General features: G+C 53.6%; 1 protein-coding gene and 1 non-coding gene across 11 annotated transcripts in view; both read right to left on the bottom strand.

Annotated features, from left to right (window-relative positions):
* The window catches only part of CHD3 (chromodomain helicase DNA binding protein 3), a 28992-nt gene extending 8472 nt beyond the window's left edge, over positions 1-20520 (bottom strand). Inside the window, exons 1-34 of one of the 10 annotated variants that reach the window (XM_045293530.1) lie at positions 19755-20520; positions 18695-18807; positions 18035-18205; positions 16500-16624; positions 15051-15334; positions 14678-14808; positions 14384-14543; positions 14021-14214; positions 13490-13723; positions 13113-13316; positions 12482-12693; positions 11647-11778; positions 11212-11311; positions 10529-10720; positions 10144-10344; positions 9540-9677; positions 9212-9333; positions 8903-9076; positions 8625-8766; positions 8310-8441; positions 7204-7321; positions 6895-7019; positions 6430-6661; positions 5974-6140; positions 5348-5525; positions 4859-4924; positions 4324-4409; positions 4069-4202; positions 3395-3539; positions 3098-3260; positions 2868-2989; positions 2628-2763; positions 2410-2511; positions 2098-2229 (exon numbers count right to left, since the gene is read on the bottom strand). In XM_045293530.1, the coding sequence (XP_045149465.1) occupies positions 2098-2229; positions 2410-2511; positions 2628-2763; positions 2868-2989; positions 3098-3260; positions 3395-3539; positions 4069-4202; positions 4324-4409; positions 4859-4924; positions 5348-5525; positions 5974-6140; positions 6430-6661; positions 6895-7019; positions 7204-7321; positions 8310-8441; positions 8625-8766; positions 8903-9076; positions 9212-9333; positions 9540-9677; positions 10144-10344; positions 10529-10720; positions 11212-11311; positions 11647-11778; positions 12482-12693; positions 13113-13316; positions 13490-13723; positions 14021-14214; positions 14384-14543; positions 14678-14808; positions 15051-15334; positions 16500-16624; positions 18035-18205; positions 18695-18807; positions 19755-19848 (5161 nt within the window). In that variant the 5' untranslated portion in view covers positions 19849-20520. Of the gene's footprint in view, positions 1-2097; positions 2230-2409; positions 2512-2627; positions 2764-2867; positions 2990-3097; positions 3261-3394; positions 3540-4068; positions 4203-4323; positions 4410-4858; positions 4925-5347; positions 5526-5973; positions 6141-6429; positions 6662-6894; positions 7020-7203; positions 7322-8309; positions 8442-8624; positions 8767-8902; positions 9077-9211; positions 9334-9539; positions 9678-10143; positions 10345-10528; positions 10721-11211; positions 11312-11646; positions 11779-12481; positions 12694-13112; positions 13317-13489; positions 13724-14020; positions 14215-14383; positions 14556-14677; positions 14809-15050; positions 15335-16499; positions 16625-18034; positions 18206-18694; positions 18808-19754 lie in introns of all 10 variants that reach the window. The other 9 variants (XM_045293529.1, XM_045293528.1, XM_045293532.1 and 6 more) reach the window with 9 other exon arrangements.
* Positions 3803-3940, bottom strand: LOC115870623. Its single transcript, XR_004046810.1, has one exon. It is a non-coding gene; the product is annotated as a small Cajal body-specific RNA 21 (non-coding RNA).
* Positions 20521-22074: the final 1554 nt, after the last annotated feature.

Raw genomic sequence — 22074 nt, forward strand, 5'->3', positions numbered from 1 at the left:
CAAATGCGCTTTACACAATTGATGTGTGTATGGATTGGGATAACAGTTGTATGAGCCCCTAATAAAATGTTAAAAAAAAAAAGAAAAAGGAGTCATAGGTATATTCGGATGGATAAAGAAGTAAAATTATCTCTATTTGTGGATGATATGATCTCAAACACAGAAAACCCCAGGGTACACAAGAAAGCTTCTAGTGCTAATAAAGGAATTCATCAAAGTTGTAGGGTATGAAGTCAACAAGCAAAACTACACCAGCACTGAGAAATCTGAAAGGAAACTTAGGGAAACAATTCCATTCATAGTAGCATCTAAGAGAATAAAATGTCCAGGAAGGGAAAAGGTTCTACAAGTACAATGGAAATTAAGACGCACTGCTGAGAAGAGATTAAAGGTGACTTACGTAAGTGGAAAGATAGCACCTGCTCCTGGATTAGAAGACTTAATATCAGTAAGATATCAATATTGCTGAATGCTATCTACAGATACAATGCAATCTCACTCAAAATTCTAAGAGCTGGCTTTGTAGAAACAGAAAAGCCAGTCCTCAACTCTAGATGGAAAGGGTAGAGGTGAATAGTTAAAACATTGCTGCAAGAGAAAAACAAAGTCAGACGCACACTTCCTGGTTTTGAAACATCCTACACAGATGGAGGATGGAGCCGGGGTTACGGGTTGAGCTGCAAACCAAAAGGTAGATGGTTTAAACCCACCACACTGGCTACCCTGGGTGAGAAAGATGAGGCTGTCTGTGATTCTAAAAGGATTACGGTCTCAGACCCTGTATAGGCTATATATGAGTGAGAACTCGGTGGGGGTGGGTTTTATTTTATTTTTTTAAATACATCTACAGTAACCGAAACAAACAGAAACAGGGTATAACAACAGACACGTAGATCAGTGGAATAGACTTGAGAGTCCAGAAATAAACCCACACATTTGTGGTCAATGGATTTTTGACAAGGCTGCTAGTCTAATCGATGGGGAAAGAATAGTTTCTTCAGTAAGTGGTGCTGGGAAAACTGGACTTCCACATGCAGCAAAAATGAAAACAGGATCATGAAACTGGATCCTTAAATGCAAAACAAATTCAAAGTAGATCAAGGACCTGAATGTGCAACTAAAAACCGTAAAGTTTTTTTTAACAAGAAGAAGCAGGGGGTACAGGGTAAAGCTGAGTTTTCAACAATGGATCATCTAGTATAACTAACAAAAGCACAAGCCTCAAAAGACAAACTAAATAAATGCCACTTCATAAAAATGAAAAACCACGGTACATCGAAAGACATTACCAAGAATGTGAAAAACAAACCAAACATTTGGTCTCTCTTTACCTGGAGCAACAGAACGAGTCAAGACTAGAAAGGGGACAGACAATGTGTGGCTAATGGCCTTCGTGCACAATTGCCTCCTCAGCCGTGAGAGGCTAGACTGGATGATACCTGGCCATCATGACTGACATTGTGAACAAAGATTCCTAAACAAAAGTGGGAAAATGCAGAAGAGAATTTCAAATTCTCATGGGCTTGGGACTTACCGGAGCCACGGAGGGTGGATGAACTCCCGAGATTATTGTCCTGAGATAATGTCTCATACCTTCTGGAAGTCATCTTAAAATGGAACTGTAGCTTAGCTTAGTGAGTCTAAAGGGTCTGTCTTGAGCATTATGCTCTTTTAAGCGTGATCTACATGGGGTTAAATTGCCAACAGCCACTCAGGGTGAGATAGTAGCCTTGGGGCAATGAGCGCCTGCTGATGGGGATGAACAACTCAACAGAGGAGGGTGAGAATGGTGGCACGACTTGAAACCTGTCATCAGCTCACGACCGAGTTCGTGAGGAAACTTGCTCTGGCTGTGTCTATTTTCTCCACAAGAACAAAACAAAAACGAGAAGAAAAAGAAAACAGGCCGGAAGGAATGAGGTTTTGTGATCCTAAGGGCCCCTTCAGGAAGATGTAGGGCAATGATCAGCCGGCATGAGTATCACTGGCGGATACTTGGAGCAAGGGGTGGCAGGGAGGCTCTGGAGGAGGCCCCTGAAGCCTCGGGCACTAACACGAAGTCCACGCAGGAAGCAGGCGGCTCCGAGAGGCCCGTACCTGTGAAACCACCATCTGCGATATTAAACATGAACCGCGGCTTCTCGGCTCTCTCTTCCCGCCGCCCGTTGGACCGTGGCTCATCTCGCGGAGGCCCTGGCCGGAGCTCCCGGTCCCCTTTACCGTCTTCTGCTAGGGCAGAGGGGACAGTGGAGTGGCGCATGCCTCTGGGCAGTCTCCTTTCTACCACCTGTACTGTACTGGCCCTCAAATAGCTACCCTCCCACGACCCCAGCTGGCCATTTTGTTCCCCAGACTCCACCTCCCCTGACTCCCTCAGGGACCCACGTGGCCAGTCCTTCCACCCATTACCTCTCTTGCCCAAATCCCCCGTTTCCCCCTCCGGCCTCTCCCTGTGCTCCTGTCCATCCAACGGCTTCTCCTCCCCCCTCTCTCTTGGCGTCGACTCTGTGGCTGTGGGAGGCGGCAGGGGACAGGAAGGGAGGATGTCACCCTCATCCTTTGACCCCCAGAAGAGGGAACCCCCAAATTCTAATCTTCTCCCATCATTCCTAGGACCATACGCCTACCTGACTTCTCTCTGTCCCCCCGGTACCCAGGTTCAGTCTCCATCTCTCCAGGTATCCCTGGCACCTCATCCTCCAGAGGGATCTTCCTTGGCTCCAGCCGCTCCCCTAGTGAAGGGACTGGGCTGGGTGCGTCAGGCTAGAAAGAAACAATGGAGTCAGAATCAGTCAGTGACTCCCAGGCACGTGGCCTCCAAGACCCTCGCGTCCCCTGCCCTTGTGGGGAGCCAGCTAAACACACACCTCTGTCTCCATCTTCTCCCCCATCTTGCTCTCTTTCTCTGGTTTCTCCTCCTGGTTTTCAGCTTCATCTTTCTCGAGAGGCGTCCTTATCCCATCGCCTTTCTCACTCAGAGCTGGAGTCGCTGTTGGGGACAGGTCAAGTGAGGGACGTAGGGTGTAGGCACCTTCACATCAACCCCTCTGGATCTGACCAACAGCTGGAGACCGCGGCGGCCCCACCCACCCATTACCAGGTTTCGAGGTGCACGGGCTGTTTGCAGCGGAAGCCTCGGGAGTGGTGGGCGATGTTTTGGTAGGAGAGGAGGCTCTTGAGGAGCGCTTCGAGTCGGCACTGGGGTCAGGCATCAGCTCAGGCATCGACCAGCGCCCGTTGATGTGCTCAAACTCCTGTACCTGCATGGTAGGGGCCGGGCTCAGCTCCGAGCACCAGCTCCCACTAGCTGGAGTCCAGAACGCATGGGGGGAGGCAGAAGGAGGATGGCCTTGGGGGCTAGGCTGATGCCTTGAGTTGTAGGGGAAACGGATACCTTTTTCTTGACGAGGGACATGACTCCAATGCGGGTCAACACTTGTTGGCGACTCAGTCCCTCCCGGGGGACACCATCAGCAAAGGTCTCAGAGCCGTCCGCCCCCGGTTCGCAGAGATGGCGCATGAACAAAGACACGTAGGCCCTATGGAGCATGGGATGCGCAGAAGGGGAGGAGAGCCTCAGAAGCAGCCCAGGATGGTGAGGGAGGCACAGAGGCTCCTGGAGCCCCAATTGCCCTTGGGCTTCTCAGTGTCATCCTTTCCAGCCTTCCAAAGCCTCTCCCCCATTTCCCCCTTCCCCTGAATGCCCAGTGTCTCCGTGCCCTCGGTACTTTGTTCCCAGGCCCCATCAGCCAGCTCTTCATCCTGTTCACCAGCTCCACTACTGGGTCGGCGTGATCAGGTTAAGTGTGAGGCTAGGACAGCCTGGGCGAGGCTCCCTTCTTGAAAGCCACTCCCAGGGGAGGAAGCCTGGCCTCTCTCCTCTAGGCTCGTCTGAGGGGAGGTGGAGGAGGCTGAGCCCACCGCCCAGGAAACCGAGCCAGGAAACACGACACAGCAGGAAGGGTGATGATCAGTTGAGTAAGGGCTCATCATAGGGCAGCCACGGGAAAAAGTGACTCCCACCCCCACTCTCTTTGACCCAGTCAGCCTCCAGTCAGCCACACTCACTTAAACTCCTTCTCAGTCTTGCCCCTCAGGTCCCGCACCAGCCACTGGGTGGTGAAGGCATCCTGAGGGGGCATGCCCCAGCGCATCACAGCGTTGAGGAAGGCCTTCCGCTGGCGAGTGTTGAATCCCAGCACCTGGGGATGGGGGCACAGGAGGAGCAGGGGCTAAATGGCCAGCCACCCAGGCCTCACTGTCCAAACCCCATAGCCCTTATTCTCTCCCGAGGAGGCACTGGGGTGTGGGCCTGGCTCTCACCTCGATGTTACCCCCAACTCGAGCCAGCAGTGGAGGCAGCGGCTTATCTTTTTCATTCCGCAGCTGCCTCTTGGACTGGCGACGGCCTGTTGGGGGAGTGGGCAGGAGCACAAGACGGCGGTTAGTCCCTCTACCCCCTCTGCCCTTCGGTCATTCTCAGGCCCGTGTCACAAAGGCCTCTGTCCCTCATGTCAGGCCTATCTCTCATCTTCATCCGAACACTTTCAGAACCACTGACAAGCACAGTGTGCATCAAATCATCAAGCCGCATCAGTAGTGAATCTTTGATGCAGAAATGATTATTGGTGGGAATGGAAAACAAAGTAACCTTCCTTGAGCCCCTTCTATATACTCAACATGTGTACAACGCCTGGCTATCTCTGCCTCGAGAGAGGACAGACATGCGTTCTTTGTGCTTATCTGTCATGTTCCTATGAGAAAACATATTTGATCTGTACAAAAACAGTGGGTTTAACTGGAGTTGGGAAAGAACATCAGAAGAAGTCAGACAGTTAGGCAGGAAAACTGATCCTACCTTCAGGACGTTCATCGAAGTCTTCATCCTCCTCCTCTGATCCCACTGAGTATTCTGATTGGTTATCTGTGGGGGTCAGAGGTCACTGGTGACTCCCCGGGCAAGCCTACGCTAGGGCCCTTTCCACTGAGATGCAGGTTCTTTCCCTTTGGCCATAGCTGTCCTGGAGAGGTGGGGCCACCACGAGCCACAGACTCTGAACCATCTCAACTCACTATATACCTCCCTACTCTTCCACCTGGACTCCTGTAGAGCCAGCCTACTGGCAGCAATGACCCCTGGGTGCCCACCCAGACCCTTCTGCAATCACTGGATCATTTAAAATGCCTTCACACCCAGCTAGCCTCCAGGTGCCCCCTACTGACTCTGATCTCTTCCCTTCCTCGAGCAGGGTCCTGACTTCTAAGGCTCTCTTCCTTCCAAACCCCACAGCCCCCAAGCCCTTATTCACCGTCCCGTCTCTCTCTCTCACGTGGGGGCAGCCCTCACCTTGGTCCTCCTGAGCCGCATCATTGTAATTAACTTGCTTCCGAACACGCTTGCCCTTGCCGAGATTCCGGGCCAGGTCCTCCTGCTGCTGCTCGTAGTGGTGCCTCAGCAGCTTCTCCCAGTAGTCCGGGTCCACGTTCTCCTCCTGCTTGATGATCTCCCGTTCGATTTCCTCAATCTGAAGGGCAGCAGCAGGACTGTGGCAGGCGCCCTCTGCACCCAATCCTGTTACCCCAACAAAAGCTTCCCTCTCCTGCCTGAGCCCCGTCCGCTCTCACTGTTCCTCCGGCTCCTTGTTAGCCTGGCTGCCCTCGCTAGATGTGGCCCATTCCCCTCGCTCTCATCTGAGAGATCCTGCTCACCTCCAATCACCTCTGCGTTCTTCCTCCACTAATTCAGAAGGTGTCCTGGGTTTAGCTGTACTTTCGGGGCCTACGAGTCTCTCCAAAGTCGGGCCCCAACCCTTTGAGGGCCACTATGACTCTTTCTTGGTTATAAGGTACGAGATTACATTGAAAAACAGGAGCAAAGGGGTATGGGATCCTCCTGCTTTTAAGGTACAGTAGAGGACACGGCCCTCCAGAAATGACCTTGGAGCTAACAGTGTCTGGCCCCCAGCCTCTCACCTTGTCTTCTTCCCGTACAACATACTGGGCCACCTTGAAGGAGCTGAGGTACTCATTCATGTTCTGCACATCAGTGTCTTCCGTAGCATCCTGGTTCCGGTCCAAGAGCCGAGCAATAGCCTCATTGTCGTAGTGGATCACGCTGCTGTCTTCTTCCTTATTCTCGCCTGGTAGCGACAGGGAACAAAAGGAAATGCCAACCAGAACCTTGGGCAGAACCTCAGCCCACTCAGAAGACAGGCTACACTTTGCTTCTTTCTCGTGGGCACTGTGGAGAAAACGGCTGCTTCCTCGAGAGGGGCTTTTCGACGGCAGCCCATCTGGTTTGGGTTTGGAGGAGAGGCGAAAAGAGTGCCTAGGTGGGCAGCCAGGCCTGCTGTGAGGGGGCTGCAGGAGGGGCTCTCACCGGCGGGCTGACAGGCCTGCTGTAAGGGGGCTGCAGGGGGGGGCGCTCACCTTCATTTTCATCCTTGAACAGCTCCTCGGTGCCAAACTTGAGGATGTCGTCCAGTTCCTGCTTGGACATGGAGCCGGCCTTGGAGCCCAGCCCGGGTCGCACGACCAGATGTGTCAGCATCATCTTTCTCTTGGCCACTTGTGTGATTCGCTCTTCCACTGACGCACGCGTCACAAACCGGTAAATCATCACTTTGTTGGCCTGGCCAATCCGGTGAGCCCGGCTGAAGGCCTGCAGGGCAGGTGAAAGTTGGTGGTCAGGGGAGAAACTACCCACCAGCTAAGGTGAGGAGGCTGGTAAGGGAGGGTCTTCCAGCCCGCAGGAGGCATATTTCTGTCCCCAGAGCACAGCACCCTTCTCCATGAACCCCTGTCTCCTTGCCAGATGACAAGACCCCCCTACCCCACCTCCACCCCAGCCCAACACGCCCCTAGCCCACCCCCGCCCAGGATTTGAATTCCTACCTGGATGTCATTATGAGGGTTCCAGTCAGAATCGAAGATGATGACCGTGTCAGCAGTGGCCAGATTGATGCCCAGGCCCCCAGCGCGGGTGGACAGAAGGAAGCAGAATTGTTGGGCCCCAGGAGCTAGTAAGTGAGAAATAGCAATCAGGTTCTTCCACGCCCAGTAGTTTACCTACTTCCTCAGAGATCTTCCCAGACTCCAAACGACCATGCCCCCAACTCCGATGTCCCCCACGCTCATCCCAAGGGACCCAGTTGCTTGGGCTTCCCACACCGGGCAGGGGCGGAGGCATCTCTTCCCCCTCACCATTGAACCGATCAATGGCTTCCTGCCTCAGTGCACCGGTGATGCCACCGTCAATGCGCTCATACTTGTAGCCTTCGTAGTCTAAGAAGTCCTCTAGCAAGTCTAACATTTTGGTCATCTAGAGCAAGAGAAAAGGTAGAAGTCTAGCACAATGAGGCCATGGGTGAGATGGACCCTCCCTGTACCTCTTCCTCCACCCCAGGCCTGTCTGCACTAAGCTTCCCTGGTACCGGCCCCGCTCACTCTCTGCCACTGAGCTCAGAGGGGCTGGATCCTGGACTTCCGAGGCTGTGCCTCTCCGTGGTACCAGCCACACCCTCCCTTTGCCATAGAGCACCTGCTGGCTTTGCGGCCCGAGGCCTCACCCAGAGACCCTCGGGGCTCCTTCCTGGACACCCCTAACTCAATCCCACCACCACGGAGTCCATTCCAACCCATCACAGCCCTCCAGGGCAGAGTGGAACTGCCTCTGTGGGTTTCCGCGGCTGTGAACCTTTGTGGGAGCAGGAAGCCTTATCTCTCTCTCTCACAGAGTGGCAAGTAGAGTGGAAGCGCTGACCTTGTGGTTAGCAGCCCAACGCCATATCACAATACGCCACCAGGACGTGCTCTGGACCCTAGTTCCTCATTACTCTACACGCTGGTCCGACTCTCTTGGTTTTAGGACAAGTCTCCTAAGGCAGAAATGCTTCTCTCATACCCATTAAAAGATTTTAGGGCACCCTCTGAGCACCCCCCTGAAAATCTGTACAGTTTTCTTTGTGCATTTGGGGGGAGAACAGACCCATCGATGTCATCACATGTCCAAAGGGTCTGTACTTCTCTGCTCTACCGGAAATACAGTGAAGAAGCGTGCCAGTCCCAGAGACCCACAACTTTTTGGAGGCACCAGGTGGCTCTCTCTTCTCCCGCTCTGCTGACGAGAAGCTGAAACTAGTTTCCCAGAGCCTTTAAGATCAGGGATCAGAGGCCAAGGATGAACTACCTTTGCCGGCAATCTTTCAGGGAATCACCTGCTAATCTCTCAGTGACCAGGAATGAAAGTCGGGATGGCGAGCAAGGGAGCTGCGAGAGTGAGACAGAGACAGAGCGGAGGGGACGGTCACCTGTGAGAAGATAAGCACTCTGTGTCCTTGCTCCTTGAGCTTCCGCAGCATCTTCTGCAGCAGCATAAGCTTCCCCGACGACTTGATCAGCGCCCCACCCTCGTAAGCCCCACTAGGGAGTTTGGGGGACTCCTGAAAAGAAGCGAGGGAGGAAGAAAAGGAGGGTCATTGACGCTGTGCCTAGAGAGCCGGACTCCCCAATCCAGACGACCTCCCCGTGCCTCGGCGGGGAACCGCCACTGCTCCCTGGCCAGCTCCGCTTGCCCCGTCCCAAAGAGCCGGGTGTCTGATCAGTTCTCGCCGCAGCGCACCCACCATGGCGGCCACAGGAAACAGGTACGGATGGTTGCAACACTTCTTAAGATCCATCATGATGTTAAGTAGTGACACTTGGTTCCCACCACCTCGTGAATTCAAGGCCTCAAAATTTCGAGTCAGGATGTACTTGTAGTATTTCCTTCAAGGCCAGGATGGGGACACAGAGAGATAAAAGACAGAAAAGCAACGGTGACAAGGAGGCACTTGGTCACCACCTCTTGGCAAGGGCCGCCAGGTTCCCAACCCGAGCCCAGGGAGCCCACGCTGCATCTCACTTCTGCATTGGGCTCAGCTCCACTCGAACAATGAGCTCTGTCTTGGCCGGCATGTTCTTAAAGACATCAGCTTTGAGCCTCCGCAGCATGTGTGGCCCCAACAAGTCATGCAGCTTCTTAATCTGGTCCTCTTTGGATATGTCAGCAAACTCCTCCAAGAAGCCCTCCAGGTTGCTGGCACCCAGGAGACAGGAAAGGAACGGGTGAGCAGGTTGTATGGCCCCGATCCCGGCGTGATTCTGAATCCTCCTCCTCTGCCAGCTCCTCTGTCAGTCTCCCACAGCCTCACTCGGCATTCCAGCTACTTACTTAAACCTCTCGGGGGTGAGGAAGTTCAGCAGGTGGAAGAGCTCCTCCAGGTTATTCTGCAACGGGGTGCCGGTCAGCAGTAACTTATGGTCTATCTTATACCCATTGAGGACCCTGAAAAACTAGAAGATGGTGCAAGGGAGGGCAGGAGAAAGAGCCGGTTAGTGGCTAATGGTTGGCCAACCACATAGAACTTTCCCTGCCCACAGCTCCGGCTTCCCTCCTGATCAGATGCTATGCATTCCCTCGTCTCTTCCCTCTTCTCGTCTGTGCTCCACACGGAATGCTTGTTTGTTTGCTTCAAAGGATCAGGCTTCTGGGGGCTCACCTTGGACTGGTTGTTCTTGAGCCGATGGGCCTCATCCACCACGAGGCAGGCCCAGCGGATGGAGCCCAGCGCGGCCTGATCAATGGTGATCAGCTCATACGAGGTCAGGAGCACATGGAACTTCACCTGGGCTTCTCTCTGCCAACACAATCGCGGCCCATTGGGCTGCCACCCTACACCCGGATGCCTCACCAGCCCCCACCCTGCACCCACATGCCCCGGCCTGACTGGGACTCCCAAAGTGAACCAACCAATGGTCTTGTGCTTCAACTTTGATTCCAAGCAGCGAGCAATGAACTTGGCGTCAAACTTGGCCCCACGTCTAGTAGGACGCACACCAATTGAGTGCCAGTTTATGAGGGAGCTTCAAAAAGTTTGTGGGGAATGGAACTAGAATGAATTCTTCCACACACTCTACGAAGCTGGTTTGTGTACAAGTCCCTTGGGGTACCTGCTACATCTCTTGGGGTGCAGGAGGCACGAAGATGAGTAAAAGAAAGGAGGGGGGCACTGTGTGGGGAATGAAGGCCTGAAATCCTGGTCCAGGCAAACAAAGGTCATATTCGAGTATCTCTGAGGCTAAGACAGACATAAAGGCGCTCACCTTCATCTTGAAAGCTTTCTTGCCACCTTTAATGGCATTGTCCTCAAAGGAAAACTCATTCTCACGAATGATGGCCCGGCTGTCCTTGTCACCCGTGTACGTCACCACGTAGAACTTGGGTGCCCACATTTGGAACTCTCGCTCCCAGTTAATGATAGTAGAGAGTGGCGCACTCACCAGGAAGGGGCCTTTTGTGTGGCCCTGGCAGTCAAGAGAGGGGAGGGGAAACCATCAGTGTGACTTGTGGCTCTTAGACTCCAGCCCGCTGCCTGCCACGCCATGCCCCTCCCCAACCCCGACTCCCTTCACCCTCCTCCTCCCACCTTCTATAGTCCAAGCTAGCCTCGGCCTGGCTGTCCCACTTAGGCACCCTAAGAGCCAGCACCTCCTTATAGAGCGAGTAGAGGAAGACAATGGTTTGAATGGTCTTGCCCAAGCCCATCTCATCAGCCAGAATGGTGTCTGTCCCCTGGGCCCACGAGAAGCGTAGCCAGTTCAGCCCTTCTAGCTGGTACATATGCAGTGTGCCGCCTGTGGCGGTGATGAACCGTGGCTGAGTCTCGTATTTCACTGTAGGCTGTAGTGTCAAGAAGTCAAAGTGTAAAGAACCGTCAGTAGCCCTTTGGGTCTTTTCGTTTGCTTGTCTGAGTGAAAGGTTAATGAACAAATTGGTTTTCCATTCAACACAACCTTACATTCTGTTTTTGACAAGCCCTTTGGGTCTTGGTCTCTTACTCTCTGGCACTCTGACTAGGTTGGAATGGTAGGTCCCTCTACCACAGGCTGAGCCTAGAAAAGTTCACGTGTTTGGCTCCCCCTCAACCCCCATTCCTAAAAAGAATACCCAGCATAGGGAAGGGCCCCCCCCCCCAGGGCTGCCACTTCCACAGGCTCTTGGACGTTCACGTCAAATTTCCCAGCCACTCTTGGAGAAAGACTGAATACTGAAGGAAGGACGACTGCTCAGCGAGGTGGCTGAAACTCTGGGAAGTTCTGTAGGGAGACCCAGGGAGCTTTCCCATCACCACGGCTCTGGAAAGGGAACAAAGTCCAAGGCAGAAGACTCACATCATTAGTAGGAGAACTTGGAGGCCCGTCCATCTGTAGCTCCTTCTTCTTCTTCTTACATTTGCGGGGCTGGGCGGGGTCCTCCCCCATAATTAGTTCTCTGGGAGAAAAGTGGGCCTGAGTGAAATCTATGTTTAGGAAGCGCCTCGCCCCTCCAAATCCATTCCAGACCTACCTTCTGCTTTCCATAACCTAGATCTGCTCCCCAACTTCCTTTTCACCTTCACAGTTATGGTCCCTGAGCCTGAGCACCCCCTTCCCCACCACACAGACCACGTCTGACTTCTGTTCCCTCCACTGCCTCTTTACCAAACCCAGGCTCCCACTGCCCTCAACTCACGACCCAGTCGTGTCCCCACTACATGTCATTTGATGATGGAAGGTTTGGTCCTCACGCCCCAAGCCCATCTCTAAGCCACGGCCTAGCTTCCTCACCGGTGTCTCCAGTAGCTTTGCTTATGGTCTTCATATTCAGGGATGCTCATTTCATCTTCCTCCCACGTAGACTGGTCATATGGCAAGTCCCTCCATTTCACTAAATAGTGGTAATTCCCCTTTTTATCCACACTGTAGGGCAGAGGACCAAGAGGAGCCGTAGGAGAAAAATGTATATAGGTCACAAGTTGAAAGCGAGTCCTATTAACACAATGATCAGCCAACATGCAGATTCTCTCACCTGGTTCTCAATGATGGGCTACTGCAAGGGGGTGCAGGATGGCTAAAATGCTATCCTAACTTTCTCAGAACGACAGCCTGAAAATCAGCCATCACAGTACAGTATTTGGCTTTGCTGTCACTCGATCATTCTGCGAGGACTTACGAAGCATCGATTATGTTCTGGGCACTGTTCGAGGCACTAGCGATTCCGCAGTGAACGAGACCGAGAAAAGATCCTATTCTCATGGCGCTCACAAACTACCCGGGAAGGTGGCAAGGAAACACAGAATAACTAAGTGGCATCGCGTTGGGCGGTAAGAAGCCCGACGAAGAAAAGAATGCTGGAAGCACGGACCCGAGTGAATCCTGTGTCTCGTGTTCTGCTTTCATGCCCCTCCCCAATTCATGTCACTTCTTCAAGTGCTGCTGGGAGAGGAGAGGAAGCACCAACAAGAGAGCCAATGTGCTGGGCCGGGCCTGCCCTCTCAGTTTCTCTCTGCCCCCAGAGGCCGGGGCAGGGTCAGGGGTTGTTAGGGTTGGACCGGTGAGGTCTTCTGGAGTCAGCGAGGAGCGTGTCCCACCAAAAGGAGCCCTGTCCAGGGTTGCGAGTCACCTGTGGTTGATGATGCGATGGACAGTCATCCACTCTGGCTTGATGCCGAAGCGGTAGAACTTCTCCTCCAGTTCGGCATAGTGGGGGTCCTTCACCTTGCGCTTGCCGCTCTTTCCCTCGTCCTCCCCAGAGCCGTAGTCCAGGGGTGGGGGCTCGTCCATGTCATTCTTCCGTTGGTAGTTTCGATACATTACCAGGTGGAAGATTTCCAGCTGATGGGGAACAGAAGAGGGAAGAGAGACACACAGCGGGTAGGGAAGAGGTCAGCAGGGCAGTGGAAGGGGAGGCACAAAGGCAGGATGCAGGTGTGATACAGCACCCAGAGCTGAGGGAGATGGAGCTGGAGGTGGGCCTGGGTGGGGGCGTAAGAAACCAATGGAGCCACGATTGGGAATACTGTTTAAAATGCAACAAGATAACCAGGGAGATGGCTACATTGAGTCTTCGGGAAGAAAGCTGGAAGCCAGAAGACATACAAAAGGAACCAAGGAAAGAGGTAGTACCAGAGAGTGAGAGGCAGGAAATGAGAAAAAGCAAAGCATACAGAAGACGGGGGAGTGAAGGGGGCGAAGGAAAGTAAGAATCCAGGGAGTGGGGTCACAGGACATTCAGACAGGAGTGTCCCTCGTACCTGAAGCTCCTTGGCCCAGGAGCAGTGCCAGTAGGACAGGCCGACCCACTTGACAAAGAACTCGCGCTCCGATCTGCCTTGAAGGGGGCGGGGGGCTGGGGCGTCGGGATCCCCATCTGTCTGTTGGGGAGCCAGCACAGCCACGGGCGGCTCCCCCCACCGCCAGTGTAGGATCTTCTGCACGCGCCCCTTCAGCACCGGGCACTTCAGAGAGGGGAGGACGAGGCAGAAAGAACCCATCGTTAGAGCCAGGGGAGCAGGGTCCCACAAGGGAAGCAAACGGGAGGTGTGAAGAGAACAGAGACAAGGTAAGGGCTTGGCGTTTGGGGCCCAAAGCCTGGACGTGAACCACCAAAAGGGGGGACGGTTATACTCACGGTGCATCGGGGACACAGCCACTCGCCGTTGGGGATGTCAGGCAGCGGAGGGTTTAGACAATGAATGTGGTAGGAGGAGATGCAGGCGTCACAGCAGAGGAGCTCGCCGCCATCCTTGCACACACGGCAGTACTCCATGTGGTCGTCTTCCTCCTCCTTCTCCCCTTCTTCCTCTCCTTCCTCTTCATACTCTTCTTCCTCCTCCTTGGCCTCCCACTGGACCCCCTCCTTCTCCTAGGAGGCCAAGGACAGACACAGAGACAGATAGAAGAGATAAGGAACCAGGCCAGAACAGAGAGGCAAAAACAAAACACTGAAATCCTAGCTGTGCACGGAGAACTAGTGGGAGCTAAGGCCCAGGACACCTCTGTTTCCAAACACATTGCTTTGGGGTCTGGAGGGATGGGAGAAAGGTGGGGACACTCAGACACCTGGGCATCTGGTAGGGGAGGAAGAGGACAAGCGAAACCTAGGAAGAAAGAGAGAGGTGGGTCTGTGAGGGCTGCAAGAGGCTGGGCGCCTGGTACTCACACAGTGCGGGCAGCTCCACTTGCCCTCAGGAGCCCGGTCAAGTTCAGGATCAAGGCAGACGAGGTGGTAGGCACGAGGGCAGGTGTCGCACAGAATAATTTCCCCACCCTGCTGGCACACCTCACAGTAATCCTGGTGGTCCGTCTCGTAGCCATCAACCTCCTCCTCCCCGGCCACTGCAGGACAGCCCAGGACTGTCCACACCCCAGTGGAGGAAGAGGGAAGAGAGGGAGAGGGAAAGAGAGAGGGAGGGAGGGAAGAAAGGGAGAGAGAAAAAGAGAGACAAGGGTTGAATGGAGAAGTCAAAATTGAAAATAAGAAAGGCAACAAAGGAACGAGGTGAAGGCGAGCAGGATCACGCACAGCTAAGGAACGCGCCTTTACCCTTCTTCTTCTTCCGTCCCGGCCGGCCTCGCTTTAGTTTCTTGGGGCGGACAGGCCCGTCAGGGCGCCCCGAGGCACTGTGGATGCTGCCGCTGTCTAGGTCTGACTCCTCGGCCTCAGGCTCAGGGCCCTCATCACTCTGTAAAACATACTGCCCATAGCCCACGGCGGTCAGCTCGGCCAGTGACCCCACTCCCCTCCCCAGCTCTCCTTGGGGCCCATGTGTCTGCTGAGGCTCCCCAGAGGTGTAGTAGACAGGCAGGGACCACGCACCGAGCCTCCCTTCTTCCTCTTGCTGCCCAGCAGTCCTAGTTTAATTTTCAGCGGGGCCATCTTCTTTCCCCGGAGCTTCTTCCGTCCATCCGGCACTCGGGGGCTCTTACTCCGCCTCTTATGGCCTGGACCTGGATAAGGGTGGGGGTGAGGGTGGAAAAGGCAGAGGTCAAGGCACACCGGAACACGGGAGGTCATAAGAGAGGCCTCTCGGGGCCCATCTCAGAGGTTCAGTGCCATTAAGACCCCTCTTTCTGGAACGAGTTTCTCCTTCAGAAATGAGGGCTGAGAAAAACCACAGGGTTTTGCACTATACGTTGAGAGCACGTAGTCTAGAGGGTGGGGGAACAATTCTTAGAAGAAGATTCCTTACCTTTGCCCTCTTTGGTTTTGGCTCTTCGGATAGGTGGGGACTGGATATCAGCAGCAGGGGGTGGTGGAAGGATGGGAGGTCCGGAAGGTGCTATGGGGGTGGCCGATGAGACAGCCACTGACACCTGCTCAGCTACAGCTGCCGCCGCCGCTGCCGCTGCCGCCGCCACAGCAGCTGCCGACCCCTTGAAGGGGTTGTTGGCGCTGAATTCTCTCCACTTGGCCCCAAGGATGGTCATCATCTTGGACATCGGGATCTTCGGATTCTTCTTAGCAATGAGGGGCCTGTAAACAGACACGCAGAAGACTCAACCCCCTTGCGGGTGCCTGAGAGTCCTGCCCTCTCCTCTCATCAGTTCAGTCTATCTACATGCCAAGATACCCGCAGGGTGAAAACATGGCCCTGTAAGAATAAAACCAAAATTTTAAAAAGGAATAAAACCAATTAAAACAACGCAAAGCAAAGCAAAATAAAACAAACGTGCGTTAAGATGAAAGAGAAAACTAAACTTGGGGGGGGGGGCAGAAGAAACCTAAATTTGGAAAACACAGAAACAAACAAAAAATATCAGGTAGAAACGTTCTTGTGCATCTCCTTCACTGCTTAGAGAGCACTTTCATATAATGTCTTATTTCGTCCTCACAACACTAGCTGTGCCCGTGCTGCTCTGGTGTGAGATGGGAAGCTCCTGGGAGAACATGGGTAACCCTTGGCTCACTCGCACCACCTACGGTTTGCTGACCAGTAAATAAATAAGAGTGTTGTCTCTGGCAGTGAGGTAGGTGAGACCAATGTTCGTTCCTAACGACTGAGACCAGTTCCTAGGGACTGCGCACCGACTGTGCTATGCTTCCCATTTATAAAGTCCACGGCAGACTCCTAAGAAGCACACACACACACTGTTACTGTGCCTTTTTATAGACGAGGAAACCGAGGGTCAAGGTCAAAGAAGGTACCGTAACAGAATAAGTGAGAGAGACAGGGCCTGAACCTCCTCTCCAAAAAGCATCTCTGCTGTTCTCCAGTCTACCTGGAAAGTCATTGAATCTTGGGCCCCATTGCCAGAAATTCCTCTACCGTTATGGCGAGGGCCTAAAGGGGATGGGAGGGGGCGGGTGATAACGGACAACAGAAAATTTGAAAACACCAATGCTCTCAAGTCTAAGCTAGACAAGAGTCATTTGGGAAAAATGGAACCATGAGTCCCGGCTACAGTCTGCTGGTAAGGCGTTTCCCAACTTAGCACTGGCACTATAGCCCCTTGGTGAAGGGTCCTTAGCTAGGGTCCTTTAAAGTTGAGGAGCTACCTGTAAACTGAAAGGACAGACAGAATGTCAGGTGCAGGATCTGTGGGTTGTCTCTGCAGAACACACCCTTAGCTCTCATCACTTTCCAGAGGGGTCCGGGGCCTTGCCCAAATTCAGAGAGGAAGCGCCCGTCCTACCGCACCTCATGAACTGGCTGAAGGCCTTGTAGTTGGTGAGTGTATGGTAATCCTCTTCAGAGAACACATGCTCCACGTCCTCCAGCCCCCAGGTCAGAAGCAGAGTGGCCGATGACTTCTGTTCTACCGGCTGAGAGAGAGGAGTGAGGGGGGTGTTCATTCCTCTGCTCCCCGTCCCAGCGCTCCTGCACTGCCCCAGCCAGCTTCCCCAGCCTGTCTTGCTTCCTGCCCCATTCTCTGGATCAACCTCCAGCCCTCAGAAAACACGGCCTCTTTACTAAGCACCACTCACTTAGGGCTTGCCTTTCATACTGATTTCTCTCTTCGGGCCCCTAACTCTTACCTTTTTTCAAAAATTTTTTTAATCATTTTATTGGGGGCTCGTACAACTCATCACAATGCATCCATCCATCCATGTGTCAAGCATATTTGTGCATTTGTTGCCATCATCAGTCTCAAAATATTTGCTTTCTACTTGAGCCCTTGGTATCAGCTCATTTTTCCCCTCCCTCCTCCACCCTTCTTCCCTCATGAACCCTTGATAATTCATAAATCATTATTATTTTGTCATGTCTTACACTGTCCGACGTCTCCCTTCACCCACTTTTCTGTTGTCTGTCCCCCAGGGAGATTATATGTAGATCCTTGTAATCGGTTCCTCCTTTCTACTCCACCTTCCTTCCACCCACCCAGTATCGTCACTCTCACCACTAGTTCTGAGGGGTTCATCTGCCCCGGATTCCCTGTGTTTCCAGTTCCTATCTGTACCAGTGTACATCCTCTGGTCTAGCCAGACTTGTAAGGTAGAATTGGGATCATGATAGTGGGTGGGGCGGGGGGAAGCATTTAAGAACTAGAGGAAAGTTGTACGTTTCATCATTGCTATGCTGCACCCTGACTGGATCTTCTCCTCCCCGAGACCCTTCTATAAGGGGATGTCCAATTGCCTACAGATGGGCTTTGGGTACCCAATCCACACTCCCCTTCATTCACAATGATAGATATTTTGTTCTTTGATGCCTGATACCTGATCCCTTCGACACCTCGTGATCACACAGGCTGGTGTGCTTCTTCCATGTGGGCTTTGTTGCTTCTCAGCTAGATGGCCACTTGTTTATCTTCAAGCCTTTAAGACCCCAGATGCGATCTCTTTTGATGGTCGGGCACCATCAGCTTTCTTCACATTTCCTTATGCAACCGCTTTGTCTTCGGCAATCATTTCGAGCATCATGGAATGCCAGTTTAATAGAACAAAGTGTTCTTGCATTGAGGGAATACTTGAGTGGAGGCCCAATGTCCATCTGCTACCTTAACACTAAACCTATAAATACCTGCACATAGACCTATTTCCCTGTCATCACATATATTTACATATGTACATGCCTGTATTTAGACCTCTGTAAATGCCCTTTGCCTCCTAGTTCTTTCCTCTATTTCCTTTTACTTTCCTCTTGTCCCACCATCATGCTCAGCCTTCATTTGGATTTCAATAATTCCTCTCGGTTACATTGCCCTTGATCACACCCTACCAGACTCTTACCTTTTGTCCCCCATCTCCTTCCCCTTTTTTCCGCCGCTTGGTCTTCTTCTCCTTTTTTTCTCGGTGCTTCCGTCTCCGTTTCCGACCTGGTCCGGTTCCATATTCACTGCCCCCGCTCTCAGACTTCTCCCGGTACTCATCTCGCTCCGAGCCAAATTCTTCCTCGCTGTCCTAAGTAAGGGATGGAAATAAGAACATTTACTCAGCAATATCCATGTACCGGGAGCTATTCTTCACATGAGTACTGTGATGTGGTTCTTTACTTTTTCCAAATGAGGGAACTGAGGCTCAGAGAGCTAACAGACATTGCCCAAGGAGACAAGTGTGCTTCCAGACCCCAAATGCACACAGTGGACACGTCTGAGACCTATGCTTTCAACCACTTCCATTTGTGGGGAAGGGAAGGCACACCCCACATCTGGGCTCCTCACTAGGTTGTAGTGGGAGGGGACAGCAACTCAGGCCTTCCTGAATCCAAAGGTCCCCGTACCCCTCACCCCCATCAGTAATCAGGACCCGAGAAAATATCGGTCTCGGTCTCTCCAGGCCATAATTAGGGGACCCCAAAAGTACCCTAAAGGCTCCAGAGAGGGAGCTGGGTAAAAGCAAGGGCTGGTTCTGCAGAGCCTGGCTGTAGCGCCAGGATTCCTTGCTACTTACACGCTTCTTCCGTTTCCGGGGTTTTCCTGGCTTGTTCTCCTTCTGTTTCTTAGGTCCTCGTTTTCTTTTCTTTACACCCAACGCTGACGACAGCAGCCGAATGTCTTCCTTATCTTTGGAGCAGAAAGCACCAGCACAGCCTAAGCTTCTGGATTCCCAGTCTTTGGGGCACCCCAGTCGCACCCTTTCTCGCCCCCAGTTCCTGCTCTCTAGGAACTTGGGGCTTTAACTCCTCCTAACCCTGCCTCCCTTCCCTGGGTGCACAGAGAGTGCTGTGAACACTCGGGGCTGCTCTGGCTCTCAATGGCAAGTCAGGGGTCAGAAGGGAAGCGCAGCCAAACCACTCCCTTCTCGCTCCTACTAACAAGGGGCCAGGCTCTGGGCCATGGGCTCTGACTATGGCAGGTCCTTTTAGTCATCGCCAGGGAGCCTCCTGCCTTCCCCCTCACTTCGCCAGCTGGCATTCTGCCCAGCAACCGGGGAAGCCATGCCCAGCTGCTGGCCTGGCCTGACCCCAGAATTTGGAGTGGGGAGACACAAACTGGCAGCTCCTGAAGCCAGATGCTGAGAAGGGCAAGCCAAAGGCTGGACACCTGGGTTCTCAAACGAACACCCTGGGGCCCTGACGTCCTTTTTTGGGACCAGGGAAGCCTCTATTTATATTTCCGCCGCTAATCACCAAGCCTCCTGTCATCTCAGCATAGCCTTGAAGGAAAAGCAAGCCTTAGCGGGTCATTTCCCCATCTTCCCTGCAGATCATCGCACTTTCTCTGGGGGCAGGTCTCCGCGATGACCTACACCTGCCACCTGCTTCCAAGTAGCTTGGAGCCTGCCGGTCCTAGCGCTGCTCCCTACACACCCTCCCCACCCCTCTGAGAACTCAGGGGCCTGCCCTTTGCCCCCCTGGACTCATTCTTCATTCCCACATTTCACCCCAGAAATCCTTACCTAAGCTTTATGGGTGCAGTTAAGGGAGATTCGAATGAAGACATAGGCAGAGGCATAGCACTGACACTGTCAAATGCACACAGATAGTCATGGACATAAACGCAGTCTGTACCTGCTGTCAGCAGGGCTACGTCCCTGGCTTTCTCCCCAGATGTCTCTGTCAGAAGGCCCAGGCCGAGTTCGTCCCTGCTGACCCCCCACTCCATTCTCCCTGACCCCTGCCAGCCTGTGGCGGTACCCCGAGTGGGGCAAGGCCCTGCTGCCACACAGACCTGGGGCCCTACTCTGCCCCCCCTCCCCCAGCAACCACCAGACTAACCAGCCAGACCTGTCCTGTGCAGGCAAAGGCAACTGCAGCAGCGAGAGGGGAAAGAGAGGGAGAGAGCACCAGGTTTGGCCCAGCCTCTCGCTCCAGGACACACAATCCTTCCTCCCTTGGCAGCCAACGGAAAATTAGCCACAACAATTAACACCGCAGGCCCTGGTTTCCATTGCTTCAGAAGTCAGGCATCTCCCTCCTGCAAGGCACCTTCTCCCCCTAACTCCAGCATCCCGTCCTCTTAGGCAGGGGCCCATCTCAGACCGGATGTCTAGGAGCCTGTGGTGCAGAAACCCTGGGTAGGGGATGGAATACGAGGGCAGTAAGGCGCTCTGATCCAGGCCGCCAGCTCTCCCTAACCCCAGGGACTTCGGTTAACATGAATATGGAAACGGAGGTTGCCAGGGTGGTGGTGAGGGCAGGCCAACTGGCTATGGATGGGGGGAAATGGCCTGGGTCATCACCAGCTGGGGGGGCAGTGCGTGCCCTGGGACTTGACAGCCTGTTCATTCCTCTCCCGGCACTACCCAGAGGTGTCCAACTTAGAAAGACGTCGAAGGCGAAGAGAGGGAAATCCAGCAATTCTAAGTCCTAACCTTTCTGTCTCACCAGCCACTCAATGCTGGCCCAGAGCCCAGACTCTCCCACATCTCTGACTCTGATCTGGGGAAGACGCGGCGGGAGGAGGGCGGGCGAGGAGCGGGGGGCGGAGCCTGGCAGCCAGAGAAAGGAGGCGGAGCCTCTGGGAAAGCCTCGCCCCCCGCCCGCCCCGCTCTTCTTCTAATCTCACCATCAATCTCTCACACATATATTTATTTTTTCTCAAATTCCCCTCCCTCCCCCACAACGAACCACCATAATAGGTCGGCTGCACATGCGTATTGCATGCAGGGGGTGGGTTTGTATTTTCAGGCCTTTTGCAAAGAAACTACCAGAATTTTCCGCACCACCCACAATCACTCCCCACCCCCACTCCGGAGGAATCGCATCTATATATTATGTTATATTATTTCTCTAGACTTGCCAGAAGGGGGAGGGAGACGAAATGAGTTCTTGGCTTCCTGCTCCCTTCCCCCACCAACTCGAGTGCTATGATTTTAAACGTTTCACAATGTAAGGAGACTGGAGAAGAGGGGGAGGGCTAAGATCGGTCTGGGGTAAGACTGTAAAACAAAATGGTGAGAATCGGAGCAGACAGGCTGCAAAACAATGGGAGCCCCTAATATCTGAAATCCATATTGTAGCCAAGGGCGAGGGAGGGCCGATTCGGAGAGCCAGGCTCTTTTCCAGCACACTCACATGGACAGAAAGAATGAGCAGAGCAGACGAAAAATGTCTCCCCAAAGTTTTACCTCGGAAAGTCATCTGGGGGGCGGGGGGTGTATCTGGGTCACTCATTTGACTGGGAGGGCTGAAAGGGAGAGAAAATAACCCTGGGGGAAAGGGGGGGCGGGTTTTCATTTCAAATAGAAGAGGGGATTTTCCCCCCTCAAGCATTTGACGTTTCTTCTCATCTACTCAGAAAGCAGAGGGGCCGGGGGAGGCAAGAATGGCGCAAAGGCCGACCCAGCTCCACCTTAAGATTCGTTCCGGCTCCGGGCTCTCACGGACCGAATCCGGGTTCACTAAGCTCCCGATAACCACACCCCAAACCCAGAAGGCCAGCGGGCGAGAGCTGCCAATCCCTTCAGTAGAGCTGGCATCCTCTCTGCCCCTCCAGGTAGTCCCGCGGTCGTTTGGCGGGCACCCCCGGCCCCAGTTCTTTCTGCCCTTTCTCTCCAGCACAATCCAAAGGGCGCTCGGGGCTAACTTTCAAACCAAAGGCAAACAACAAACTTTCCCCTGGTCAGACAGGCCTGGGCATTAAGGGGGGGGGGGGGTTATCTTGGTTCCCTCGGGCATGCCCCCCGTGAGAAAGCCCCCACACCCTCCCCTCCCGACGGCAAGGCAGGCGTTTGCCACAGATGGATGGCACCCAACCCACAGCTAGACAAAGACCTCGATGTCGGGGCATCTGAAGTTGGGTGCGTCTGGGGTGGGCACTGTCCCCTTTTCACCGTCCCGGCAGGGGGTGTGACCGCTGGATGCTCACCTACGCTAAAGCATGTTTTTT

This window comes from Echinops telfairi, unplaced genomic scaffold (genome assembly GCF_000313985.2).
Source record: "Echinops telfairi isolate 266 unplaced genomic scaffold, ASM31398v2 ScPeMD7_2010;HRSCAF=2546, whole genome shotgun sequence".
Classification (NCBI taxonomy): Eukaryota; Metazoa; Chordata; class Mammalia; order Afrosoricida; family Tenrecidae; genus Echinops; species Echinops telfairi.